This window comes from Python bivittatus, unplaced genomic scaffold (assembly GCF_059951505.1).
Source record: "Python bivittatus isolate LINGU-HERP-01145 unplaced genomic scaffold, Pbiv_v1 ctg000430_np1212, whole genome shotgun sequence".
In the NCBI taxonomy this organism is placed as follows: Eukaryota; Metazoa; Chordata; class Lepidosauria; order Squamata; family Pythonidae; genus Python; species Python bivittatus.
Window position 1 is genome coordinate 6,331,223 of NW_028277071.1, and position 24,280 is coordinate 6,355,502.

The window sequence follows — 24,280 nt, forward strand, 5'->3', positions numbered from 1 at the left end:
GAATGCATTCTAAGAGACCTCCTTCATAATCGCATCGATAGTCCATGACTAGTGACAAAGGAAATATTTTAACCTCTTTGTTTCTTCTATTTTCTTTTCCACTTCTACAAACATCTTGGAGACACATTGACCAAGAAGTCTGAATGATGTTTATTCCATTTTAATGCAGAACAAAGAAAACTCAAAGGCAGGATAAGAGCTGGGAAAATTTCTGATGGCTGCAAGCACAGATAATATTTGCAGGGAGGGCCATCATGGATGCAGTGATGTGGCTATGTGGATCAGAGATTTTGGAGGGCTTTTTTTGGATTGGTTTATTGTGCTATATTTATTTTAGTGCATACTGTATCATTTTTATGTCCTTGCTACCTCAGAAAGAATGGAAAGCACAAGTCTTTTGCCCATGGCCTTTCTTCACTTTCCCCTAACCATGACACAAATATGCACTGTCAACACCTTTTTTCTACTCTGTGTAATGGGCTGTGAAAAAAACCCATTGAGGAACAGGAGGAAGAGCCGCAGCCAAGACAACATTCAGATAATTTTGAGTCCAAGGCAGGAATGTAATTTGAGAAAGCATCTCAGATTTGATCCTCCCTGGTTCTCTTTAGGAAAAAGACAGGGAGGGGGGAGGCACATTCAGATTTGCAAGATTCTGTTACTGTAACCCTATAATAAAAATAGTTTTAGTATTCATAACTTTGGTGTCTAAGTCTGGTCTACTTTGAAGGACAGATACTATGTTCCTCCTGATCTTTCCTTCATCTCCTTCCAAGCTCATGAGTGAGAAAGCCAGTTTCTGTCAGCCTTGTATGGTAGTCTAGACAAGAAGCATGCCCAGGAGTACTAACTCTTGTCTTTATTGTAGGGTTACATTAACAGAATTTTGCAAGTCTGACAGTATATCTCTCCCCTGTCACCTTTACAATCCAAGAAACTAGGGAGGGCTCCTTCTGAGAAGTTTGCCTTGCTCCATTCCCTCTGCGGGCTCAGCTGCCTCTTATCTGACCATTGCCTAGTCTGCAGCTCTTCCTTCTGCCTCCCAAGGTCATTCCCACATACCATTACAATTTTACACTGGTAGAGGCTTCTGCCGATCCAAGGATGTGCGAAGCCCTTCCATTCAGCAGCAAGGGAAGTCAGCTCTGAAATTAATGTAGTTCCTGTCTGAATATGCTAGTCTGGCAATGTTTCAGTGGCTTCTTTCCATTAGAAGGAGTACAATCTCCTTAGAAGTTCCCTGGGGCAGATTCTGAAACAAAGTCGCTCCCTGCCTAACATTCTCCAGGGGGTCTTGCAAGGATTTAAATATGTATTTCCCTAAGCATTATCTCTGAAATATACCACAATATGTTTGAAAAATATTTCAAATTCCAACTATTACTTGTCAGTCTGAGATGCCTTCTAGAGGTCAAATGCTTTCCATATTGGCAAAGATAGAAAAGTACATTTCAGTGCTAGATATTTCATGGAGATCAATGACTGTTGTTCAGTGGAGGTATTCATCTTCTCACTTTCTTGTGGCAGAGCTGATGATGCTGTTCAAGAGATTTGGCCTTGGGCTCTTCATAGTCCTGGCTGCTGTCATGATGCTGGGCACCTTTGCTGCTGATTATGAAACCTTCTTGAGGCAGCACTATGATAACCCCAAAAGCAATGTTGGGAATCGTTACTGTAATACAATGATGGTAAGACGAGGTATGACCAGACCTAAGTGTAAGGAGGTGAACACCTTCATCCATGACACCAAGAATGAAATCAATGCTGTGTGTGGGAATAAAGGAGAACCTTTTGGGAACGGATTGCGGCGTAGTCTGAAGCAGTTCCAGGTCACCACCTGCACGATGAAAGGAACCTCCACTCGCCCTCCTTGTGATTACAGGGGAAACAGTTCACCCAGATACATTGTCATTGCTTGTGAGAATGGATTGCCTGTGCACTTTGACGAAGGTCAGATTTACCGGTATTTGATGATGATATGAGTTGATCAGATTTGTGTCATCCTCAAGATGGCTGCTCTTCCATGGGAAAAATCTCATTTTCTGTTGATCCTGCGGCTCTTTTCCTGCAGTCTTATTCATGATTTGTGCACCATTGCTACTACTGTAACCTACCTAGATATTTGCCCTGCTTTCATTTTGTCTTTTCACCTTTCAGCCAGCACAAAACCAAAACTCTGAATATCCTAAATGTTATGTAATCCAGCAATAATTCCTCTACCAAATGCTTTTAAATGAATGAGTAAAAAAACCCAAAAAGTTGCATTACATTTCTGTTCTTTGTGTGGCATCATTTTGTTTTAAATGCTTTTGCTTTTTTCAAAGAAGGGAAGATCAGAGTCATCTTGCATTAACCTGACCAAAGTTTCTACTCCTGTTAAATTGTTCTTGCTTCATTCCCTTTTAACACATCAGGGTTCTGTTTGTGATGGCCACCATATTTTATTCTTTTTCTTTTAAAAATGAATGGCTCTCCTGAAACAACACAGCATCCTGATGTACCTCTAGGTTGTTTACTTGGAATGGATGCAAAACCAAGCATCAGAAGAAGAAAGTGTGTTGCAATTAACATGCTTTAGCTGTATTCACACAAATTCTGCTGAACCAGTGCCAGGCAATCCTAGATCTAGTGGCTATCTTAGAAGGGCACTCAGATGTCACAAAGGCTGATATCACTGAAAACAGAACTGGGGGAGGTTTACCCATCTCTACCCCTTTTTTCCTTTATCACCTCTGTGATGTAGCTGCGGGTGAAGGGGGTAGAACTAAAGAAACAGGAGTTTGAACCATTTTCTAGTTTGCTTGGCTCCAGCTTGGCTTTTCAGGAACCATCCTCACACATGGGAACTGTGTTTGCACAACAGGTTCACCTGTTTCCTAAACCATGCTAAATTAAATTAACCCTGTTGCTACCCCAGCTGTGCTCATACAATGCACTGGCCACACACTAGCAGTCTACAGAGGATGCTGAGCAGTCTATAGCACAAAACATAACTTCATAGTACAATTATAAAATCATCTTTCATTAACCATTACTATTATTCTGTCTTGGGAGAGTTCATTTTCAGATTGATAAAGGGAATCATACTTTTCAAAATAGGGAAGAAATGCATATTGTTCCAACTTTACAAAAGCTTCCTTTCCCCTTTCCAACTGTCTCCATTGTAAGACTATACGGAGGCAATCAAAGGTTTTGTTGCTATAACAAGAGAGAGAGAGAAATGACTCCTTTGAAAGTGAAGCACCTGCTCACGCTATAACTGACTCTCCTTCTAATAATGATTGTTAGTTGGAGCTCTTGGAGGTGTGTTTCGTGGACTGTTTCCTCTGTAGACTGGTTTGAGGGACATCTGACATTCTTATTAGACATCCCCTGAGCGAGAATGACCAAAGGCATGAAGACCTCTCTCAAAGTTCTGTTTTCACCACCTTTCTAAATACTGGAAGAGGTAAGCCATCTGGATTTCTGGAGAAAGGCAGTTCCAGAGAGTAGGGGCCATGTCTAAAAAGCATTGACTTCTGCCCCTCCTCCAAATCTCTTAGGGGAACCCTTGTGGGACATGCAATCTGGGTAGGTAAGTTCTATTGAAAGCAGATGGTCCTTTGAAACAGCATCTCTAGGGGCATCAACCTCTAAAAAATGGCAAACATGACGTTGCTATCCAAACTCTGCCCTTCTTGTAGTGTGTGCACACATACAAAAAGGATGGAGCTGAAACCGTGGCATTGTGTTCACCATCTTGCAGATTTTGATACCCCTCCCTCTCAGTCCTGCATGTACCTGGGTGCCAAGCCATATAGGACTCTATAGATCTGGCAAAGGGATCAAGATAAAATTATGCCAGCTTGTATTCAAAAGAAGCAAAGCTGGACATCACACAAAGCTGCATCTCATCCAACAAAAGCATCCAATCAAAACATAAACAAACAAACATTTAAAAATGGACAGAATGCCATCCATCCAAGGCAGTCTAGGTCAGGCATCCTGCTTTCAGATTTTTTAAAAGAGAAAGAGGTATATCACTATATTAAAGAAATAAAACAGCAAGTGGAAAGAAGCAACTGAGATTTGTTTAGGAAAGCAAAATAGATGGGCAGTTGTACCTCTAGACTGGACTAAGATATATTATTGACTGTTTGGAAATGTTGACCATTGCTTTTGGTTGGATGTTATGCCATGAGACAGCTGATAGTTTGCAAAAACCTGCTATAGCTTGGCTTCAACCCAAACCACCTGAGATACTGGCCAGAAAGTGTTTTATTTTCCCTTTCCGATCCTTGCCCTGTTTTGTTTTCTCTGTTGTGTTTGATGTAGAACATTAAACACAAAAAGGTGAAAGAAGCCAAACAGATGAACCCTCCTTACATCAGGCATGTCATCACCAACTACCCATTGGCTGATCCCTCAGTTCAATTTTCTTAACCTTCCATAATGTTATGTTTCTTTGGCTCTGCATCTCACTTCACTTCTCCATTCTGCCCTGCGCACTGTTTCTTTCCTCAGATATCCTTCTGTGTATCCTAAGCAGCAGATTTCCTCCTAGCAATATAATTGGAAGCAGTTACTCCAAAGAATAAACCTTTCAGGGCTCCAGTTAATACTGTTTATTAGAAGGAAGGCTAAGGTTACCACAGAATTGGAGTAAGACCTCTGCTTTTAGAGGAGAAAATTACATATAGGCAAGGAAAGGCAGCAAGATGGTACTCTGTACCCTTGTGCTTCTTCAGTGTAAAAGGAAAAGGTCTTGATGCTTTTGAGATGGTTAGCAGGTGTCTGCATTTGTTGATCATTTTTGTAAACACAGCTAGACTTCTTCTCAGTGTGTGAAATTACTTTCCCATCAAGATCCTCCACAGCTGAAGTTACCTTAGACCAGTGTTTCTCAACCTCGGCAACTTTAGTATTTGTGGACTACAACTCCCAGAATTCTGGGAGTTGATGTCTACCCATCTTAAAGTTGCCAAGGTTGAGAAATACTTCCTTAGACCATCTCAAGCAGAGATGTCTGTCTTTATTCCATTTTTTTACCCAACACAATCAAGAAACTCATCAGGTTGCAACAATGAAATGGCCAGACTATAAATAATTTTCTGTAACAATAAGTACCAATGGAAGCATGCATAAAAATATAGAACAACCTTTTAAAAAGCAATAAAGTAGACTGTGCTATGTACCTACAGTATAACTCAAAGGCCCTCTTCAACAGATCTATATTCAATATTTTCCTGAAGTGACAACGTAGGAACAGATCAGATTTCAAGGGGCAGGAACTTCCAGAGCACTGACACCACCACAGAAAAAGAACATTGACAGACCTCCATCCCTCTAATCAACTAGAAAAGAGGGACAATTAATAGATGTTTGGGGAACTCCGTACCAAGTGGGTTGAAACAGAGCAGAGGACATGGTCCTTCTATGCCAAGCTACCTATGTTTTTAAAGGTCAAACCAGCCCTTTGAATTGCACAAGGAAGGTAACTGGAAGCCAGTGCAGGGGTCAGAGTGCAGGGGTCAGAGCACAGGTATAATGTGCTCATGTATGACAACTACTCACCAACAGCCAGGCCAATGCAAGCTTCCACGTGGTCTTCAAAGGCAGCCCAATGTAAAATGCATTACAGTAGTCCAAGCAAGTGGTGAGGAGGACACCAGTCACTGTTGTGAATTCCTCTTGTCCTGGTAAGGCTGCAACTGCAATGCCAGCAACAGCTGAGCAAAGTCCCCGCAAAACCAGATATCTGATTGTCCCCAAAGCAATCCATTGGCTGTCTGGAAGTTGAGTCCTGTTCTCTCCCTCAGTTTTTTGTTGTGAAAAATCTTTTGCCCAGAAACAGTGATGTTCATAATCCTGAGAGCCATCCTCACTCTACAGATAGTGGATCAGCCAGATAATATTTGAACTTGGACCCAAGCAATACTGTGAAAGAATTATGGAGCTCCAGAAACAGAAGCTAGTGGGGCTTCTTCGGGCTGAGGATATATAACTTAACTAATGTATGAGCCTTAACTTCAGTTGTGGAGCATGAACTGCTTCTCTTCCCTCCCTCCTAATAGTTACAACATTTGCAATATGTTTGCCAGCCAGAGCAAAGAAACTATTCTGGATATGCATGCACAATTTGGGCATTTATTTATTTATTTATTTATTTATTTAACTGGATTTCCCCGCCGCCCATCTCCCCCACAATAGGGGACTCTGGGCGACTTACAAAAAACATTAAAACTATAAATACATCTAAAACACATAAAACATCCAAAATTTAAAACAGTACTAAAGAAAGGAAGATCCAAGAAGATGGAAAATCAGGCTGCGGAGAGGTGGCCACTACAGGGCTAGCCATCCCCCTGCTTGAAGTATTCCCTCCCCACCCCAGGCCAAGTGGCAGAACCAGGTCTTCAAGGCCCTTTGGAAGGCCAGGAATGGGGGGCCAATCGCACCTCTGGGGGCAGGATGTTCCAAAGAGCAGGGGCTACCGCAGAGAAGGCCCGCCTCCTGGACCCCACTAGACGGAGTTCTTCTACTGAGGGGGTCCGAAGCATGCCCTCTCTGTGTGAACGGGTGGGATGGGTTGAAGACATAGGGGAGAGGCAGTCCCTTAGGTAACCTGGTCCCATGCCATGTAGGGCTTTAAAGGTGATAACCAACACCTTGAATTGGACCCGGAAGCAAACTGGTACCCAATGCAGCTCGTGGAACAACGGTGTTACATGGGCTCCTCTTGGGGCTCCAAAAATAGCCCGCGCAGCTGCATTCTGGACCAGCTGTAGCTTCTGGATAGTCTTCAAGGGTAGCCCCATGTAGAGCACATTGCAGTAGTCTATCTGGGAGATAACAAGGGCATGAATGACTGTTCGAAGGACATTTACTTGAATTATCATGATTATGGGAATGAAATGGATTTTGTTTCTACTCTGTTCAGCATGGATGCATGTTGGTATGGAAACAGTTTTTGACAACGTGACCACCTGTCACTCTGGTGTATTATTACTGTTGAAAAAGGAAGACGAAAAAAGAGATAAAGACAGACAATCCCAACTGATCGATCTTTGTTCTGGGACACAGTTTAGAGTTGAAAGGTGCTTAGCGTCACCTAGTCCAACCTTTGCTTGGTGCACCATTGGACAGGTTTTAGAACGGCTATATAAATCGAATGAAGTAAAATAAAAATGGCGTTCAAAAAAATATTTGATTTCTGTTGCAGGTTCTCCAGTTCTTACTGTCCTCCAAAGGATTCATTTGCCTCTTTTACTTGATTGATTTCATTTTATTGTCTTAGGTCTCTCAGGCTAAAGACAAGAACAATAACGCAGGAAATATTTGCAAATATTATCTAAGTAACCCATATCCTAAGCTAAACTAAAATAATCAAGGCAGTTTAGGGCTAGATTTAAAAAAAAAAAAAAAAAAAACCTCGTACATCCTTTACATGAATCAGTTCTTGCAACAATAACCATTCTCAGATTCAAGGTCAGCTATTCTTAGAATCCAGACGTTCCACAAATCTAAATGTTTATTTGCTTGGAAATCAGTTCAAGGGGCCTCTAGCAGTAAATGAATTTTCCTCTTGAACTTGTTGCCCTATTCACAAACTGGGGTGAAAGAGGCTAGAATAAATTGGTGGTTGGAGAAATGCAGTGCCGATAAAACCTAAACTGACAGGTTTGCTTTATAGTACTTAATCTTTTTTCCTGACTTTTTTTTTCTGCAGTTGTATTTTTTTTAGGGATCAGCCACACCTGGAGAGAAAACTCTTATTTGACAAAGCCTATCTGCCATGCTGATCCTGACAAACTGACTGAAAGACTGAAAGAAAAGCTCAGAAGCACTCAGTTCCAACAATAGCCAGTCTGAACAGAACAATCTGTATCTGTAGTTCAGGGTATTCTCACCTATATCTGAATTAAAAAGGAAGGATTAGCAAATTGAGATGTCACAAGGTTCACCTTTGCTGGAAGAGATCCCATCTGGCATTAGGAAAACACACACACATGCACACAAACACACTGCAAACCAATCAAAACTGAATTCTGAGGCAGGACACGAACATTTCCAGAATAAATAAATGTTTCCAAAGTAAATAAAGCAAAAACAGCAAGAAAGTAAACTGATCTTCACTGCAGTTTCCTGCTGTGGCTTTCACCTAAGGAACTCACCCACTTATTTCAATTGGGGGTAAGGACTATGGAATTATTTTTTCCTTTCTCAGTTTGTGCCTAATTTATCTGCTTTCACACATTTGTGACTTGGGGTTGCCTACTGATCAGGAAAAAAAAAAAAATACTTTACCGGTCAACTGTGCTTTGAACTCAGCTTAAGCTGCAAAGTTGCAGGCCCTCCTAGGGTGCATTTAATACAACCACTTCTGCCCATCCGCAGATAAGCAGACCCTCAAATTTTTAACCAAAATACCATGAAAAATGCACCACCCGAGGAGAAGTTGACCCACATTTTTCATGGTGTTTTGGTTAAATTCAAGGGTCGGCTTATCCATGGATGGGCTTATATGTGAGTATATACAGGAAATATGGGTACTTTAAAAACTACAGAGGGGCTGTTCCATCCCCCTATATCATCATAGCTTATGAGGGAGGAAGGCCTGTCCACTATGATGAACATGGAGTTGGGACACTGTGGTAACTCTTGAGACCTGGCTGAAATTTCACCATCACTCCTCCATGGAAAAGATTTGGGCAGAGCGGGGGGCGGGGGGAGGAACAGGGCTCCTTTTGTATTATTATGATACACTTATCTTTTTTTTTTTTTTTTTGCTTCAGCATGGCACTGGGGAGATCTTTGCATTCAGAGGCATCTGTGGAGTGGATAAAAAAAATCAAGATGGTGGCCACAAGTGTGGGAATGAAGACCTGCATGAGGTAAAAATGTGGATGGCCTTTTCGTCACATGGTTGCAGCCACAAACTTGACCTTTTTTTTGACTCCTTCCCATGCAGAAGCCCCTGGGTGCCTTTGCTTCAGAAATCTGTAAGACTGAAAGAAACCACCCACCATATTTTGGGCAATCTCACCTTTCACTAAATGAGGCCAACAACGCCATCTCTGCCAATCATGATAGTGACAGTGAAAATAGAGTTGTGTCTCCACCCCCAGCCCATTTCATTTAATGAAGAAAAGGCAGAAAGAATTTTGCTGCCTGAAGATTTCTCAGGGCCACCTTCTTCATCACTAATTCATCCAAGAACGCTTTGCAAAGACGTTAGATCATTACCGACATGCTGGCTGGGGAATTCTGGGAGTTGAAGTCCACACATCGTAAAGTGGCCAAGTTTGAAAAACACTGCTCTAGCCTGCGATAGACTGCACAAAGGTCATCTAATGGGAAAGGCGCCCCATATATTCTCCACTTGGTCCTCCCAGACAGCCTGTACTTCTTTTCAACTTTTTTGTTTTACGCTTAAGAGGCCAGGGGCATTGAGGTGGGGGTCAGCCACCTTAAAAAAGTAGGCACGGCCAGATGATTGAAACCCAGTCCTTTTTGTATATGTGTGTGAAGTATGTGATGTGTTAAAAAAGGGTGGGGCTCTGATCCCCTGGTTGCGCCCCCCATTTTGATGGTGTTGACCTTCCCCCCCATCCTATAGAAGCCCCTGGCTATAGCATTCCCCATTATCAGGGAAGAAAACCACTTCCCTCAGGCTGTGAGAAAAAGTCACAGAACTGAACATTAGCTCCCTTGCTGGAAACTTTGTATCACTATCCCTTTCACTGGAGTAAATCTTGCTAAAGAGAACTCTGTGAAAATTGTGCTCGGAAAAAAATAATCACTTTCAGTTCAGGCAGCCTTGATGTTTTGTAGAAGGGGAAGCATTTCTGCATGCATTCAAGCATTTCTGAGAATGAGAATCAGATGTGAGTAATGATTAGCAAAGCAGGTTTTATGACAGTAATAAAGAGGAAAAGCGGATTAATGTATTGCATTTTGGGGAGCCCTGTCTTGTTTTGTTTGATTTGTGTTGTTTTTAGATTGTTTTAGTCTGAGCCATCTGTGATATTAGGTTTTATCCATTTTTACAGATTTTTTTTTTTTTGGTACACTGTCCAGAGTCCATAGCAGTTGGATGGCTATCATATATTTGCATAAATAAATATTTACGGAAAGGCATGATAGCCCTGCTACTACATCTTATTAAGAGGAGACTCAGAGAGCAAGGCTGAGCATCTATGAGAACAAATGTGCAGAAGAAAGTAACCTGAGATGGTAAGTAGTCCTCGCTTACCAACCTCCCTGTTTAGTGACCGTTTGAAGTTACGACAGCACTGAAAAAGTAACTTTATGACCAATCCTCGCATTTACGACCCGCACAGAATTCCTGCAATCACGATTGTCATTCGGGCACTTCACAATGGTGGGCATTTATGACTGTTGCAGCACCCTGCAGTCACGTGATCACCATTTGTGTGCTTTGCACACATTGACTTGTGACAAGCAGAGTCAATGGAGAAGCTGGCCGTAAAATCACAAGTCACGGTCTTGCTTAACCACCACAGGTGATTCATTTAACAACCGCAACAGAAGTGCCATCATAAGTCTGTCACAATCACGTGATGTTTCGCTTAGTAACCGTGGCACTTTGCAATGGAATTGTGGGTCCCAATTGTGGTTGCTAGGTGAGGACTACCTGTACACAAAAGGCAGACAGAGGAGATGCTAAGTAAACATGTCACTTTCAGTGTATGCTGTCTTGTGGTCAAGGTGTGGAAGAGGCAGTGGATTCACACTCAAAAGCACCCTGCTACTGCATTGCACGCTCCATTCTTCTGGAAGGGCATGTAACATCATGACACATGTACAAAAGGGGTGGGACTTGCAGCACAACCCTACTTTCATCCTACTGACCTGCTGGATTTGACAACCCCCTCCCCCTGCAGTTACCACTCCTCACCCTTTCAACTGGGTTTCAGATTAAATTGCTCCCATGAGCCACCCAGAGTCACTGAAAGTTGGGCAGCATACAAGTTTAATATATTATTATTATTATTATTATTATTATTATTATTATTATTATTATTATTATTATTATTTTCATCCAAAGTTGCAGCTTAGACAGATTTTTCTCAGTACTAATTGTATCCAGGCCCTGCCCACAACAGTCCTCCTAAAATTGGCACATAGCAACTCTTTAGCAACAAATTGCTAGTGTTTCATTTATTCCTCACCAACTAAATCACTTCCAGATGCTTTTTCCTTTGTTAAGGAAAAAAAAAAAGAGTTATATTAACATGTTCTCTGTTTTCTTTGACTTTGTCAGCTGCACAGGCAGCCTGGGTTTACTACTTAATTTATTATTACAGAGTTAATAACCCCAACACATCAAGGGAGATTAAAGAAAGAAAGAAAAAAACGAGCCAAATGCTCTTGGTAACAAGCAACAAAATTTTTAAAACAAGCTTGTGTTTCTGTCTCTCTGCATTGTTGATTGTTCAATAAACTTTCCCCTTTCACAGTCTCGCCTTTCCCCAAGAGGCCCAATTGCAAAATATTTTGGCTCTTTAGGATTTCGTGGAAGTTGTTTTCTTCCTTTCTCCTCGCCTCCACACAACAAGTTCTACAGAGGAGAAAAGGCAGCTCCCAGAGAAAGCCGTGTCTGCTTTTTTCTGCAAAGCAATTGAGAATAATCAAAAGAGGGGGGTGGTCCAGCCTCAGAGTTTCAGGTGAGTTACTAAAATGACTAGAGATCTTCCCTGGGGTATGGTGGGTAGAAGGGGAAGTAAAATCAAAAATCATAAGGGCAGATGATGTTTTTGAGGACATCTAGGCCAATGTCCTGGTCAGCCTTGATGAAAGATCATGTAACCACATTTGGAAGGGGCAGTTGGGTCATTGCAACCAATCCATTCCATAGGATCTCCAAGAGGATCTCTCCAGATTCCATTTCAGTTTCTCTAGGGAAGGAATTGTCTCTTCCCTATTTTGACATTCAAACATACTTCCCAGGTTTGGCTCAAATCTGTTCCCCTATAATTTCTGCCCACTGTTTGGAATAATTAATCCCTTGGGCCTAGGAGACCTGAGAACTTCTCTTCTACCCTTTGTTTGTTTTCTCTGTCTGTAATCCTGAAACTGTGTTCAAACTCAGCCTTTCCATTTTTTTTTCCTTCCCGTTCATTTCATTCTTCTTCAGAGATCCTCCCAAAAGCTGGGAATTTTTAAGTTAAGCAAACAGTGGCTGATGTGAACCACTTTATAAGTCAACATGTAGAGATTTTATTTCTTCTGTTCCAAAGGGTATTTGGTATCTACTTTTATTGATCTTTTTCCTTTGCTTCTTGTTTACTGTTTTCATTGCTCTTGCTTTTAGATATATTTTTGAAGATTTATAAAGAGCATTTTATAAAGAACTCTTCTAAAACAAGCAATTTTGTGTAGCTTAATATTAAAGGGTACAGAAAAGGGGATGAATGGTTAATAGAACATCCTTATTCATGTCCCTTTTTTCAACCTTTGGCCTTCTTTCTCTGCCCTCCCTTTCAACACACAGAGTTGCTTAGATAAAACATTGTCAGCACTGCATGAGCAAATACTCCATTTATCTCAACATCAGGATCAAAGCCAATAAAACTCAAAAACATCTTGTGAAACTGGTACTACAGCAGAAGAATGGTTAAGGAATATATCTTCTTTTTTTCTTTTTAATAGTCTGTTGACCTTTTTGGCACTAGATTTGTTTTTGTCTCTGGCCATTCTAGGGAGAGCTAACATGACCTTTCATTTCCTTCACAGAAGCTATTCTCTTGCAACATTTCACCGTTGCTTTTCTGAATGTCCATCTATGATGCAGGACATCACAGCAGCTCAGCTAATGCCTGGAGAACATGGCAATGGTTGGCACCCAATCACCTAAGGATAGCCAACCTTCAATTTTTATCTAACATATTTTCTGTCAATCTAGGCCTCTCTGGAAGTTCTGGAAATCCAAAGCCATCTAGGTTCCTGCTGATGGATAGTTTGGGGTGCAAGTCTCACTCTGATATAAATTCTATGATCTGTATTCTTTCTTCTTTTAGGTGTAGTTGACACTATGTCTCAGATGCTGGCCTATTCGGTGTTGCTACTGTTTGTGGCACTGCTGAGGCCCTTGCCAACTCTTGTCCAAAAAGAAACCCGTCAGGAGAAATTCCACCGGCAGCATGTCGCTTTCCCAAAGACTGACAGCGAACTGGGTGCCCGGCGCTACTGCAACCTGATGATGCAACGAAGAGGAATGACAGCCATCAGGTGTAAGCCCACCAACACCTTCATCCATGGGAGCCCTACAGAAGTGGATGCGATTTGCAGCGATGGGGGGACTCACTCTAGTGAGAATTACTATGACAGCAATAGCTTCTTTGAGCTCACTGCTTGCCGTTTGACGGGGGAAGGATCCAGGCCTCCCAACTGTAACTATCGAGGCAGACTCAGCACCCAGCAGATCCGAGTTGCCTGCATAAACGGCGTGCCAGTGCATTTCAAAACACATCTTTAGGAGCAAGAAAGGAGCCACCATTGGAAACATCAGTGACCATGGTGGCCAGTTGGGGATTATATATCTTTAGCTACTTTAGAAGCCAAGAGAATTCAAAATTCCATTTCCTTTTTAGTGTAGTGGTGTGTTTCATTTACAATATGCTCTGGGCATTTTTTTTTCACTTCTTTCACCCCTCCTCTCTTCGTTTAGTCTTCCTCTTCTACAGCTTAAGCCAACCTGGGGACTTCCAAATAAGTTGGGACTGTGATTCCCCAGAATTCCCAGTCAGCATTGCTGACAGGAATTCTGGGAGATGTAGTCCTAATGCAATTGTGGGGATCCAAGCTGTGGAAGGCTTAAATTTAGTTGCCATATCTGGACCTGGTGACAAGATGGCTGTAAAGTGATACAGAAAACCTGAAGCTGTGTTTCTCAAACTTGGCAAACTTAAGACATGTGGACTTCAACTCCCAGAATTCCCCAGCCAGCATGGCTAGCTGGGGAATTCTGGGAGTTGAAGTCCACATGTCTTAAGTTTGCCAAGTTTGAGAAACGCTGATCTGAAGCTTTTGCTGCCACTGCGTAGACACTCAGCCCAGATATGACACTAGATTTCAGTCTTTATCTGCTTTGCTCTGTACTGCCTTCTAGTGGCTGTGGATCAATACAAACAATTACTTTTCCTATTGTATCCATCAAAATCCTAATACGGTTTGTCTAACCTCATCATTTCAGTTATTCTGCCTTCGGAGGGAAATTGGGGCTAACAGTTCTGTACTGGAGAAGTACAGGAGTATCAGCAGTTACCCCAAACTACCATTCTTCAGATAGTCTGTGCGAAGTCATGACGTTTAAAGTGTTATAAGCCCAAAGTATGTTTACAGGGTCACCTTTCTTGCTAGGAAATGTTTTGCAGGGCCATCTTTCATTTTAAAACAGGCCACCTTTTGCTTTCCTTCCTGGTGATATGCAATTGAACTGAAGCATAATTTTCCCTTATGAAATGTTTGGTTGAAAATCAAGAATGAAACTGTACATGTTATTTTGGGGATGGATGGAAAGTGGAAAAGATCTATTTCATAAGCTGCACCTGAATGTCTTCCCTCTAGTAGCTTCACGCAATAAAGTCTTTCTGTTTGCATATGGAATGGCATTCTATTATTGCTACTATTACTGGTGCTATGACTATTGTTGTTGTTGGTAGAAATGGAACTTTTTTCCATTGCAGCACAGACAGCTGGTTTGCAGTGTCCCCATGAGCCAGTTCTCACTTTTCCCAATTCCCCACCAAGAAGTCCATAATCACCCTCCAATGCCACTGAGTTAAGTCTCAGATTGCCCTCTGTGATTTGCTTTCCCCACCTGCACCTCAGGAATGTCTTTTCTGAGTTGTTTTCTCTTTGTTATTTTGCCAGCCCTAAAAGTTTTAGAAGTGCCTCTTGTTTTGGGCAACGGACGTGGCACCCATTTGCAGCATTGTTAGTTGAATGAGTTTTCACATTCTCCTCGAACGGCTTAGAAGGGTTCATTCATTGTGATTCCCAGTTTCCCTTTCCTCTAGGACAAAATCCTTTGATAGAATTCAGAAGTGAGCTGCATGTTTGCAAAGGGGCCGATGGGGAAACCGTGAGATTATTTAAAAGTAGGGCTACAGATCTGGAGTGCAAAAATATGCGCCATCACTAGAGGGCACAGTGCATTACATTCTTCTGTGTCTCTTTTCTGCCATCTGGTGGGACTCTGGAATATTGCAATCCAGTTATGTGGCCCTAATACAAGTTTGTAGGGGGGAGAAGTGGGGAATTCCAGTAGGGCTCATAGCAACATAACGTGGACTAAAGAGAACAGTTGCTTACCTTAAGCCAAGAGGAGATAAATATTAGTGCCTATTTTTGAATAAGGAATGTGCAAACTGGGTGAATCCCATCCAAGTTACTTTCCGCTATGGATTGAGCATACATGATGTATGTGTGCATGTGTGTTGTGTGTGAAAAAAAAGAAAGAGCTAATTGTCCTGCCACAGCATAGACATCCAATGGAGGAAGGGGTCAAAAAAGTCAAGATGCAAATGCAGCTTCAAAGCCTATTTACATTGCCCATAAAAAGCAGAGTTTCGATCATGTAGGTGCAGATCTTAATAGGTACCATCTTAATATATTTGGCCACCCCCCACCCACCCCAAAGATGCCCTGCCCCAATGTCTTATATTTAGAAAGGTTTTCCAGGTAAAGTCAAATGTAGCTGTAGATGTCATCATTTTTCCCACCATCCAGAACCACCCTTATCCAGATCTGTGGACTGGGGTACTGTATATGGAACAAGCTGAACTAAAATGTCCAAAGCTTCTGTCTAGCTGATGCTGAGCCAAGCGTGACTCATGGCTTGAATAAGACTTAACAATCTCCCATTACTTAACAAAACCACAGTGGCATATGGGAAAAATGTTGTCACAAACCAAAGGAGTTCCAGCCTGAGGAAGGTTGCTCAGCCTGTTTTGGCCAAGAAGGATTTCAAGAAATAACAAAAGTATATGACTTATGAAAGTGGGTTTTGCCCGGCCATATCTTTGGGATAAAAGATAGGAGATTAAGAAGCGAACAGTAAACATGAAAATGGTATCAAAAGCTTGATGAACAATAGATGGTGAAAACTAAAATTGTCTTGTACACTGGATTGTTCCTGTATGTTCCTGTTCTATCTATGACCAAATATTGACCAGTCCAATAGAAATTGACCCAAGGAATAATATGTCCATTTCTTAAGACAAGGGCTAGGATCATCAGCACTTGAGGTTATTCACTCTAGAATGTCAAGAATGCACTGAATAAATCCCATCAAGTCTGCTGAGAGTTTTATATAATAAAGGTCTTCCTTAAAACAGGTTATCTATCCTGTTCTGTAGAGTTCTGTGAAAATAGCCACCTCCAGTCTAATGCCTTCAAGATATTTGCCTCTAATGAAGGAAGTAGCTAGAGTGGCCCCACCAAAAAAAGGGTTCTTCTGCGAATGCCCTTTTGGTGATAATTTTTACTTTTCAGCCCTCTTGGCCACACTGGGTGGTGGTGGTGAAAGAGGGGCACAGAAGGGTGAAGGGTGGTTCCCAATTCTTCTGAAGCAGCTGCAACCCTGACTGAATCATGATTAAGAGAAAATTGCAGGAAGTGACAATCCCCCAGACACCTGTGCAAAAGGCCACTTCTCTGTTGGGTCAGAACATCCATAGTCATCTGTTGTCTCTTCCCAGAAGTTGTGAACATAGCCTTTGAGTGCGCCAAAAGGCATCTTCAGTGTCTGGTGAGAAGGCTTAATTACATATAAAGACCAAGTTTTTTTGTTTTGGCTACCTGAGGTTGATGGGCTCCTATATTTGGCCACTAGCAAGCTTCCATGCTGCCAGTGTTCCCAACCTGGTCTCTTTCCTCTTCCACAAAAGGAAAGGAAATTGTACCCCTTCTCCCTCCATCTTCTTCCCACCTTGCTCTAGAGCAGGGGTCCCTAAACTTTTTGCCATCACACCTTCCTTTAGTGTAATCTTAACGTACACATCTCCCCTAAAAATCCAAACATCAAAATGAACACAAATGAACAATGAAAACAATACAATAAAATTTTGGAAAAGGTGGATTTATTGTAATAATGGACTACTAAAAGTTTCTTCACACCTCCTCTGGACTCTGTCTGCACCTCCCCAAGGGAGGTACATCTCACACGTTGGGAAACCCTGCTTGAGAGAGATGTTTAACCTGATCTCTTGCAGCAAATGTTTGAAATTAGGCCAAGCGCTAGTTACCAGGTGACTCAACATCTGATCCTTTTGTGCATCTTGACACAAATGATCTGAAATGGTTTATCATTCAGGAGTTCCCTCTGTGCCCTTTTTCAGAGGAAGACCCCATTTAGCCCACCCTTTTTTTTTTGAGACTGCAAGCAGTCCAGCCTAGGAATCAACACATATGTTTCCCAATCATTTGTGGATGCCTTTCGCTGCAGGCATGTCCAATTCACGTGGGGTGCAAAGGCCAAATGAAGAATTCACACAGGAGCTTTATGGGTGCTGCAGTTACTCTTTGAGGGGTTGTAAAATTGTTCCAACAAGGAAGTAGTTTTCACGTGGAAATGTGGTGGTCTTTCACAACCTCCCTTTCAGTTGCCGCTCCATGGTGACAGAGAATTGAGAAATCTTAGGGAAATCATCCTTCCTTTTTAAAAAAATAATGTGGCTTTGTTTAATAAAACAGAACAAAGGGAAAAGCAAAACAACACTGTAAGAGAAAAGAAAGAAGATGGTGGGGAAAAGAATACAGCAACAAAACGTTTATGTATGGAAGGCTTCTCATACATGCTGGGGTGTCTACACTGGAGCTAAAATGTGATGTTTGTGGCCACAACCATGCAAACAAACCCCTCCCCTTTTTTACATGGGTCATCCATCTAGTGCACATTAAAAAAAAGAGTGGGTCTTTAATTATCCAGTCATAGCCACCATCTTGACTGTTTTGACCCTCCCTTGAGGACACCACGGCATAAATGTATGTAAAGACACGGGTTTAATAATGGATGGCCATATTTCACACATCATAATCATCCATACATAATCTATGTTTGTAAGTGTCAGGTTCAGCCCAAAGAACTCCACAAGACAGTACAGGTCTAGTTCGATAGCTTTTATTAGCTTCCAGCCACAGACAGAATCCTGCCAGACTGAATCTACACTCCTCAAAGCCAGCAAGCAAAAACCCTGCAAATTCCTTAGGGTGGTGCCAGTCTCATCTTCTTAACCTTCCCACACTCCTGCTGGGGGCAAAGGCAATGCTTACCTCCCCGAGTGTGGCCTTCATCGAAGCATTCCATCACAGTAAGCAACTTTCTCATAAGTCACGAAGAACATCAGGGCTTCAAGATACTAAGTAATTGGGGCCACAAATTTATTTTCCAAGTCCTGAAGGACTAATCTCTTAGCAATCAGAAGGGTGCAGATAATCCATTTCCATTGTCCAGCCATCAATTTCCATGTAATAGATATGTGGATCAAAATAATATGGACATCTGAAAATACCAAAATGTGTCTCAGAGTCAAATGCATATGTCTAATTATTTCTTTCCATAACATAACTTCAAGAGATTTCAAAATGTATGTTTTGAAGGAGAATTAGCCTCACTGCATCTCCAACAACATTCCTTTTCAACATAACCCAATCTCCAGTTCTAGCTCTGATTATCACAACTGCCCCACTTAGTAGGAATGATTGACTGTCCATTTCAGTTTCTCATTTCTGTGACCTTGCCCACTTGGATTTATCTCTCTCTCTCTCTCTCTCTTTTTCCATCTATAAACTCAGTTAATCTGATGCCTGTATTATTATTTTTATTATGCACTGAAATGCACACATTTTTCTCTATGTTATCTCCTAACGTGCACATTTTTGTTGGTAATTCCTTCTAATGTGTCCCAGGTTTGCAAAGGGTTTCTCTAGTGTAAAACATTAATAATGTAATATGTGGCTTATTACTTCCGCTAATATTTGTGCACAGACTTTTCCTGCTATACTTTGGAGAACTGTGTTGCAAATTTTGGAGAAACGTAGATTTTGAAGAACCGAGCCTAGGTTTTGACACTAGCTTGGACATGCAAAATTACATACATTCTTATTCAAATACACACCAAACCAATGTCCTTTAAATCTCCACCTCTCTGTCCAGATCTGTAGCCGTGGACATAAACAGCAGGAATTTACTTAATCCCTTAAAAAGAGAATCATTGCTGGCATTTCTTGATCAGTTGAGAGGTCAAAGAAACCAAGAATCACATGCCTGGAAAAAACAATTGAGAGTCAGGGAACAGCAGCATGTTTACAGGTGAAGAAAGAAACCCTTGAATAATGTGCTCTTTTTAATCCCAACCGTCTTTTTCCTTTCTGCACATGTTGTCCACCGGTTCTGTCCAGTTCTAAGTGATCACTGTAATCTTCCCCCAACCCTTGGCCAAGGGATGTATAAAGAGCCCCAGAAAGCAGAAGAAAATGTAGGCGTCTTCTGGCTTGACTCTCAATTGTGCTTATTCCTTGGAGGCGAGTCCTGTATTTTTGCGGGGAGGAGGTTTGCAGGCTGAGAACTCTAAATCAGGAAAAGGTGAGTTGGTGCCCTCCAAATGTTTTGCATTTGTAAGCCCTGGAAGCCCACCACAGCATGGGTAGGGGCACAGGCAGAGATCTGTCCTTCAGAAGAACCTGGAGAGGGCTAAGTTGTCCCTCCCAGCCAAAAAAAAAAAAAAAACAACTTTGTTTCTTACATTTAAAGCCCAGTTTCATTCAGCCTGGCTAAAGAAATGAAACCTGGACACAATTATGGTTTTAGAATTTCTTTGCCTGCAGGGAGAGGGAGACCGCTGAACATTGAAAGAGCATTTTACTCACAGGATTTATTTTATTTATTTAGATTTAGGTGTCGCCCCACTCCCACACAATCCTGAGCAGCTCAGGATATCAAACAAAGAACAGGATTAAAAATACAATCCAATATACATAAAGAAGAAATGCTGCAAAGAGTTAAGAGTTTCACGTCTTTCTTTCCCATCCCACGTCTCACCAGGATGTTTGCAGGCTACAGATGGCAATTCTATCCGTGCGACGCTCTTCGGAAAAACTTCTTCCTCTTCCCTGTCCGGTCCACCAAGCAGCCAGGCTGCTGGAGGGATTAAGCTGTTGGACCAGGAGTGGGGAAACTCCCGTTCTAGTCTTTCCTCAGCCTGGGAGCTCAGTAGCTTAATTTGGGCAAATTTCTCTCTCAGCCCAACCTACCGCACAGGGATGTTGTTGAAGGGAGGGAATAGGTGGAGGGTGGGGTAGGTATTGCAGTTAATTAAATAACTCAACAAATTTTCCTACTCCCCCCCCCTCTTTCTGCTTCATGACAGCAGATCACTTTTTCACTGTTGCCATCTAGTCTCGATCATCGCAAGGCATCCTTGCAGAGACGCATTTGTCACGTACCAAAAGTAGATCAGGCCACCCAGGCAAAATGTCATAGAAACTGGTGACTATCCTCAAATTGTTCTCCTCGAAACATGCCTCTGGCACTTAAAAAAAAACAACAACTTTAGCATGGAAAGTGCTATCTTTAAGTTATCTTGCACTTTAGGTAAATGACTTCCTCTTGGCTTTACTGCAACAGTGCACTCTTTTATTTTTAAAGTGGGACTTCTGCAGTGGATTTCATGAGGGCTGATGCCCAACCAAGCATGCACAGAACTAGGCGGCGTATGTTTGTAAGCTGTCTTGGTTACAGGGAGCTGATGCTTTACAGCCTCCCCCCAAGCTAGATACTCTAAACCAAAGTTCCTCAACCTTGGCCATTTGAAGATGTGTGGACTTCAACTCCCAGAATTCCCCAGCCAGCCATGTTAGCTGGGGAATTCTGGGAGTTGAAGTCCACACATCTTCAAGTGGTCAAGGTTGAGGAACACTGCTCTAAACCAGTGTTTCTCAATCTTGGCCCTTGAAGTCCACACATCTTCAAGGGCCAAGATTGAGAAACACTGCTCTAAACTCAAACTCAGTTCCTAATGACCACACAAACATGTGGATGTCAAAGTTCTTCACAGCAATGCTTTTGTCTATTGGTTTCTACTTTTCACTATTGCTAATAGCTTTAGTATTTCCTAATGGTCTTCACTCTGCACTAACCAGCTGACCCTTCTTAGTTTTTCCAAAGCAGTCAAGCTGAGTTAAATGTTGCCACCTGCTGGATATTTATACTGGGGAAGAATTTTAAAGAATCTTCCACCACGTTCTGAAATGGAGGTCACCCAATGCATTGGCAACTTAAGGTCCTTTCTATCACCTCATTCTGCTGCATATATAAATCCTTCAAGTTGCTTCCTTCCAGATGTCACAGTGTCTGGGAATTATATGAGGAACTGGGGGTGCTTGGTCTAAAGAAGACACGATAGCTGTGTTGAGGTACCTAAAGGGAAGCTACAGGGAAGATAAGACTATTTTCCATGGCCAGAGAAGCTATGACCAGAAATAACATTATACACTGCAGCTGGCTAAATTTCTTTTAAATATAAGGAAAAACTTCCTGATGGTAAGATTGGAGGTTATGGGTTCTTCTTGCTGGAAAATTACTGTAGATAATTTCCAATTTAGCTTGTACCCAGCCCATGCCCGTCAGTCTGTATATCTTGATCAGAGCAAGCAACCACGCCACTCAGCGCAGCTAGTAAAAATATGGCTTGAAGTTTACTTATTAAAAGTCAGCAAACATCAAAAGCAGTTAACTATTAAAAATGGAACAAAAGGCCAAAGCAGGGAAGGAGAAAAACATAAACAGGTACGGATTTACAATATCGGTGTATCTCTCTATTTATACTGTGTATGAAAAGGCACAGACTTTTCCAGAGTCATTGGAAAGAATTATATGGGTAATTAGCTCAGACTGTCCCAAAAAGAGTGGCCTTTAACCATTTTTTGTGCATAACAGCAGCAGAATCAAGATGGAAAGTAGGATAGTGATTCCTCCTCCATTCTGCACTGTTAAAGAGACAATTTGGTTGACGAGGGTGATACGTGCCACACTCCATCGCTGGTGGTTTTTAAAAAGAATCTGGATAGCCACCTCTCATGGTTGGAACTACAGGATTCTCCTTGTCTCTTTTGACTCCATGATTTGATGATTCTAAGTTCTGTGCGTTGACCCTCAGAATATCCAGAAGGCACTAGCTTGAGAAAGATCACAAAACATGTCCCAAGCTTAGCACTACAATTTACACAGTTGTCACAGTGCCAGAAACTAATTCATACTTTTTATTATTTCATAGTAGTATACATTGTTAAAGTAGCACAGATTTCCTTTAATCCTTGTTCTGCACAAATTTTCTCCTATCAAATGGAACATGATGGCCTTGATGACATCTTCAGTGCCATGGTGGGATATGGTCATGTTGAAGGTCTCCAGGACAGTTGTTTGAATTGCTTTTATTTTAGCCAGCAACAAACTGGGCAGATCTGCCCTGATCCCCTTATTTTCTTTCCTGGTCTCAGGCCCATCTGAAATCAGCCATGCTTCTGGTTCTGAAAAAAAGGGTCTCCCTGATGGTCTTCCTGCTGATGGCATCCTGTGTGATTGCAAGCCAAGTCTTCTCCCAGAATCCTCGGCACAAGAAGTTTCTGAAGCAGCACCAAGACTTCCCCCAAACCAAAGTTGTGGGGCACGATTACTGCACGGTGATGATGCTACAAAGGGGCATGACCAGGCCCTGCAAGAACACCAACAGTTTTGTCCACGCCCCTCACAACCAGCTGAAGGACATCTGCAGCTGGGCTGGGACTCATTATCGCAGAGCTTTACGGCTCAGCAAGGCCCTCTTATCCGTCACCACCTGCAATCTGCAGGGGACGGCACAAGGCCAGTGTCAGTATTGGACTCAGACAGGACAGCAACAAATTCTTATCAGCTGTGACCCTTCTGGCTGGCCTGTCCACTTTGAAGAGAGCAACTTCATGTAGAGCCCACACACTCAAAGCTACAGCAGTATAGTTTGGGCAACTGGGATATTTCATAGAGTCAGTGGAAAGTAGTCCAACCCATGATCCTTGCTTAGCACTTGTACCTGCATTGTATCATGATAGAACGCTTCATAATCTCACAATATAAGGATGGCATGCCAGGTTATTTGATGGGTTTCTGCAACGTTCCAGTTCAGAACGGATCTGAAATTTGACTTCTGGATGGAATTGACAATTTGGGTTTGAACCGTCACATCCAACTGTACACCTCTGAATTAACATTTCAGAAAGACTTTTGCAGATACCAAAACGATCCAGAGATCTGAACTGGCCCAACTGATTTGATGCATCATATGGAACTGACTTCCCAAATTGGATCACCCATTTGGATCAGGGTCAATTTGCATGCCCCTAAGGCAGTGTTTCTCAACCTTGGCAACAGTAAGACCTGTGGACTTCAACTCCCAGAATTCCCCAGCCCTGGGAGTTGAAGTCCACAGGTCTTAAAGTTGCCAAGGTTGAGAAACACTGCCCTAAGGTATTTAGTTTAGGGGAGGCCTAAACTAGATAGACCCATCACACTATATAGCCTACCAGCCATAGATGGCATTAGGGACATTGCAGTTCATAATAGATATTTAGCTTGGAAGAGTGCAATGTATGCATGATAGGACTGTGCACCATAGATGAAAACACCTCTCCCAGGTAGAGCCCATCTCTATCTGGAGGGGTGCAAGGACATCTTAATAATCTCCCCAGTATTTACAGGTGTCCTTTGACAAACAACATCTATGAGAATCAGGACCTTTGCATGTAAGGAAAGCCTCTAAAATCCATCCTATTGCTGAGGATGGTGGGGAGAGAGGAAGTTGGATTGAGAATGAAATAAAGCCTGTTTGGAGTGGGGTTGAACTCCCCCCACCCAAAAAAACACAGGTTCCCAGTTTGGGAATGTTCCCGGGTTTCACTGCATTTGTACAGAATTCATCAACATGACAAACGCATGACCCAAAGGAGTGGAACTTACAGTGCAATGCTGTTCCCATCCTTTGCTCAGCTTCTTGGAACAGCAAAAGAGGCTCTTCTGAACACGCCCCATCTAGAAGCTTAATTATTGGGGTGTGCAGGATTCCAAAACCAAGGCCTGTTTGATGGATCATCAACACACAGAATGAATACAATTATATAGACTTTCTTCTGGCGGTAAAAGTTATGGTTCAGCTATAGGGAAATTGCAGTGAGCCTTTAGCACAGTTTTGCTTGCATCTTTGATAAAGCAAAATAACAGAGATGATTAGAATCTCTCTTTTTT

The 24,280-nt window shown here is 42.1% G+C and overlaps 3 protein-coding genes, 2 long non-coding RNA genes and 1 pseudogene across 5 annotated transcripts in view; 4 read left to right on the forward strand and 2 right to left on the reverse strand.

Moving 5' to 3' along the window:
- The window catches only part of LOC103051150 (angiogenin-2-like), a 36,248-nt gene extending 30,570 nt beyond the window's left edge, over positions 1-5,678 (reverse strand). Inside the window, exon 1 of the mRNA XM_088144237.1 lies at positions 5,554-5,678. The gene's annotated coding sequence lies outside the window, so the exon portion shown is untranslated. The remainder of the gene's footprint in view (positions 1-5,553) is intronic.
- On the forward strand, positions 1,536-1,982 carry LOC103053025 (ribonuclease-like). Its single transcript, XM_007441970.4, has one exon. It carries the CDS (start codon positions 1,536-1,538, stop codon positions 1,980-1,982), a length of 447 nt encoding a protein of 148 aa, XP_007442032.4.
- A 2,407-nt stretch (positions 5,679-8,085) lies between the features above and the next one.
- LOC148215345 (uncharacterized) lies at positions 8,086-10,955 on the forward strand. Its single transcript, XR_015796702.1, has 3 exons — positions 8,086-8,172; positions 8,775-8,873; positions 10,032-10,955. It is a non-coding gene; the product is annotated as an uncharacterized LOC148215345 (long non-coding RNA).
- Positions 10,956-11,537: 582 nt separating this feature from the next.
- On the forward strand, positions 11,538-14,610 carry LOC103052160 (ribonuclease-like). Its single transcript, XM_025175512.2, has 2 exons — positions 11,538-11,669; positions 13,023-14,610. The coding sequence occupies exon 2, from the start codon at positions 13,037-13,039 to the stop codon at positions 13,478-13,480; it is 444 nt and encodes a 147-aa protein (XP_025031280.1). The 5' UTR covers positions 11,538-11,669; positions 13,023-13,036; the 3' UTR covers positions 13,481-14,610.
- A 3,519-nt stretch (positions 14,611-18,129) lies between these two features.
- LOC148215346 (uncharacterized) lies at positions 18,130-20,145 on the reverse strand. The gene is made up of 3 exons (XR_015796701.1): positions 20,048-20,145; positions 19,125-19,273; positions 18,130-18,508 (listed from the first exon to the last, which is right to left on the reverse strand). It is a non-coding gene; the product is annotated as an uncharacterized LOC148215346 (long non-coding RNA).
- A 2,376-nt stretch (positions 20,146-22,521) lies between these two features.
- On the forward strand, positions 22,522-22,968 carry LOC103053260 (ribonuclease pseudogene; annotated as a pseudogene).
- Positions 22,969-24,280: the final 1,312 nt, after the last annotated feature.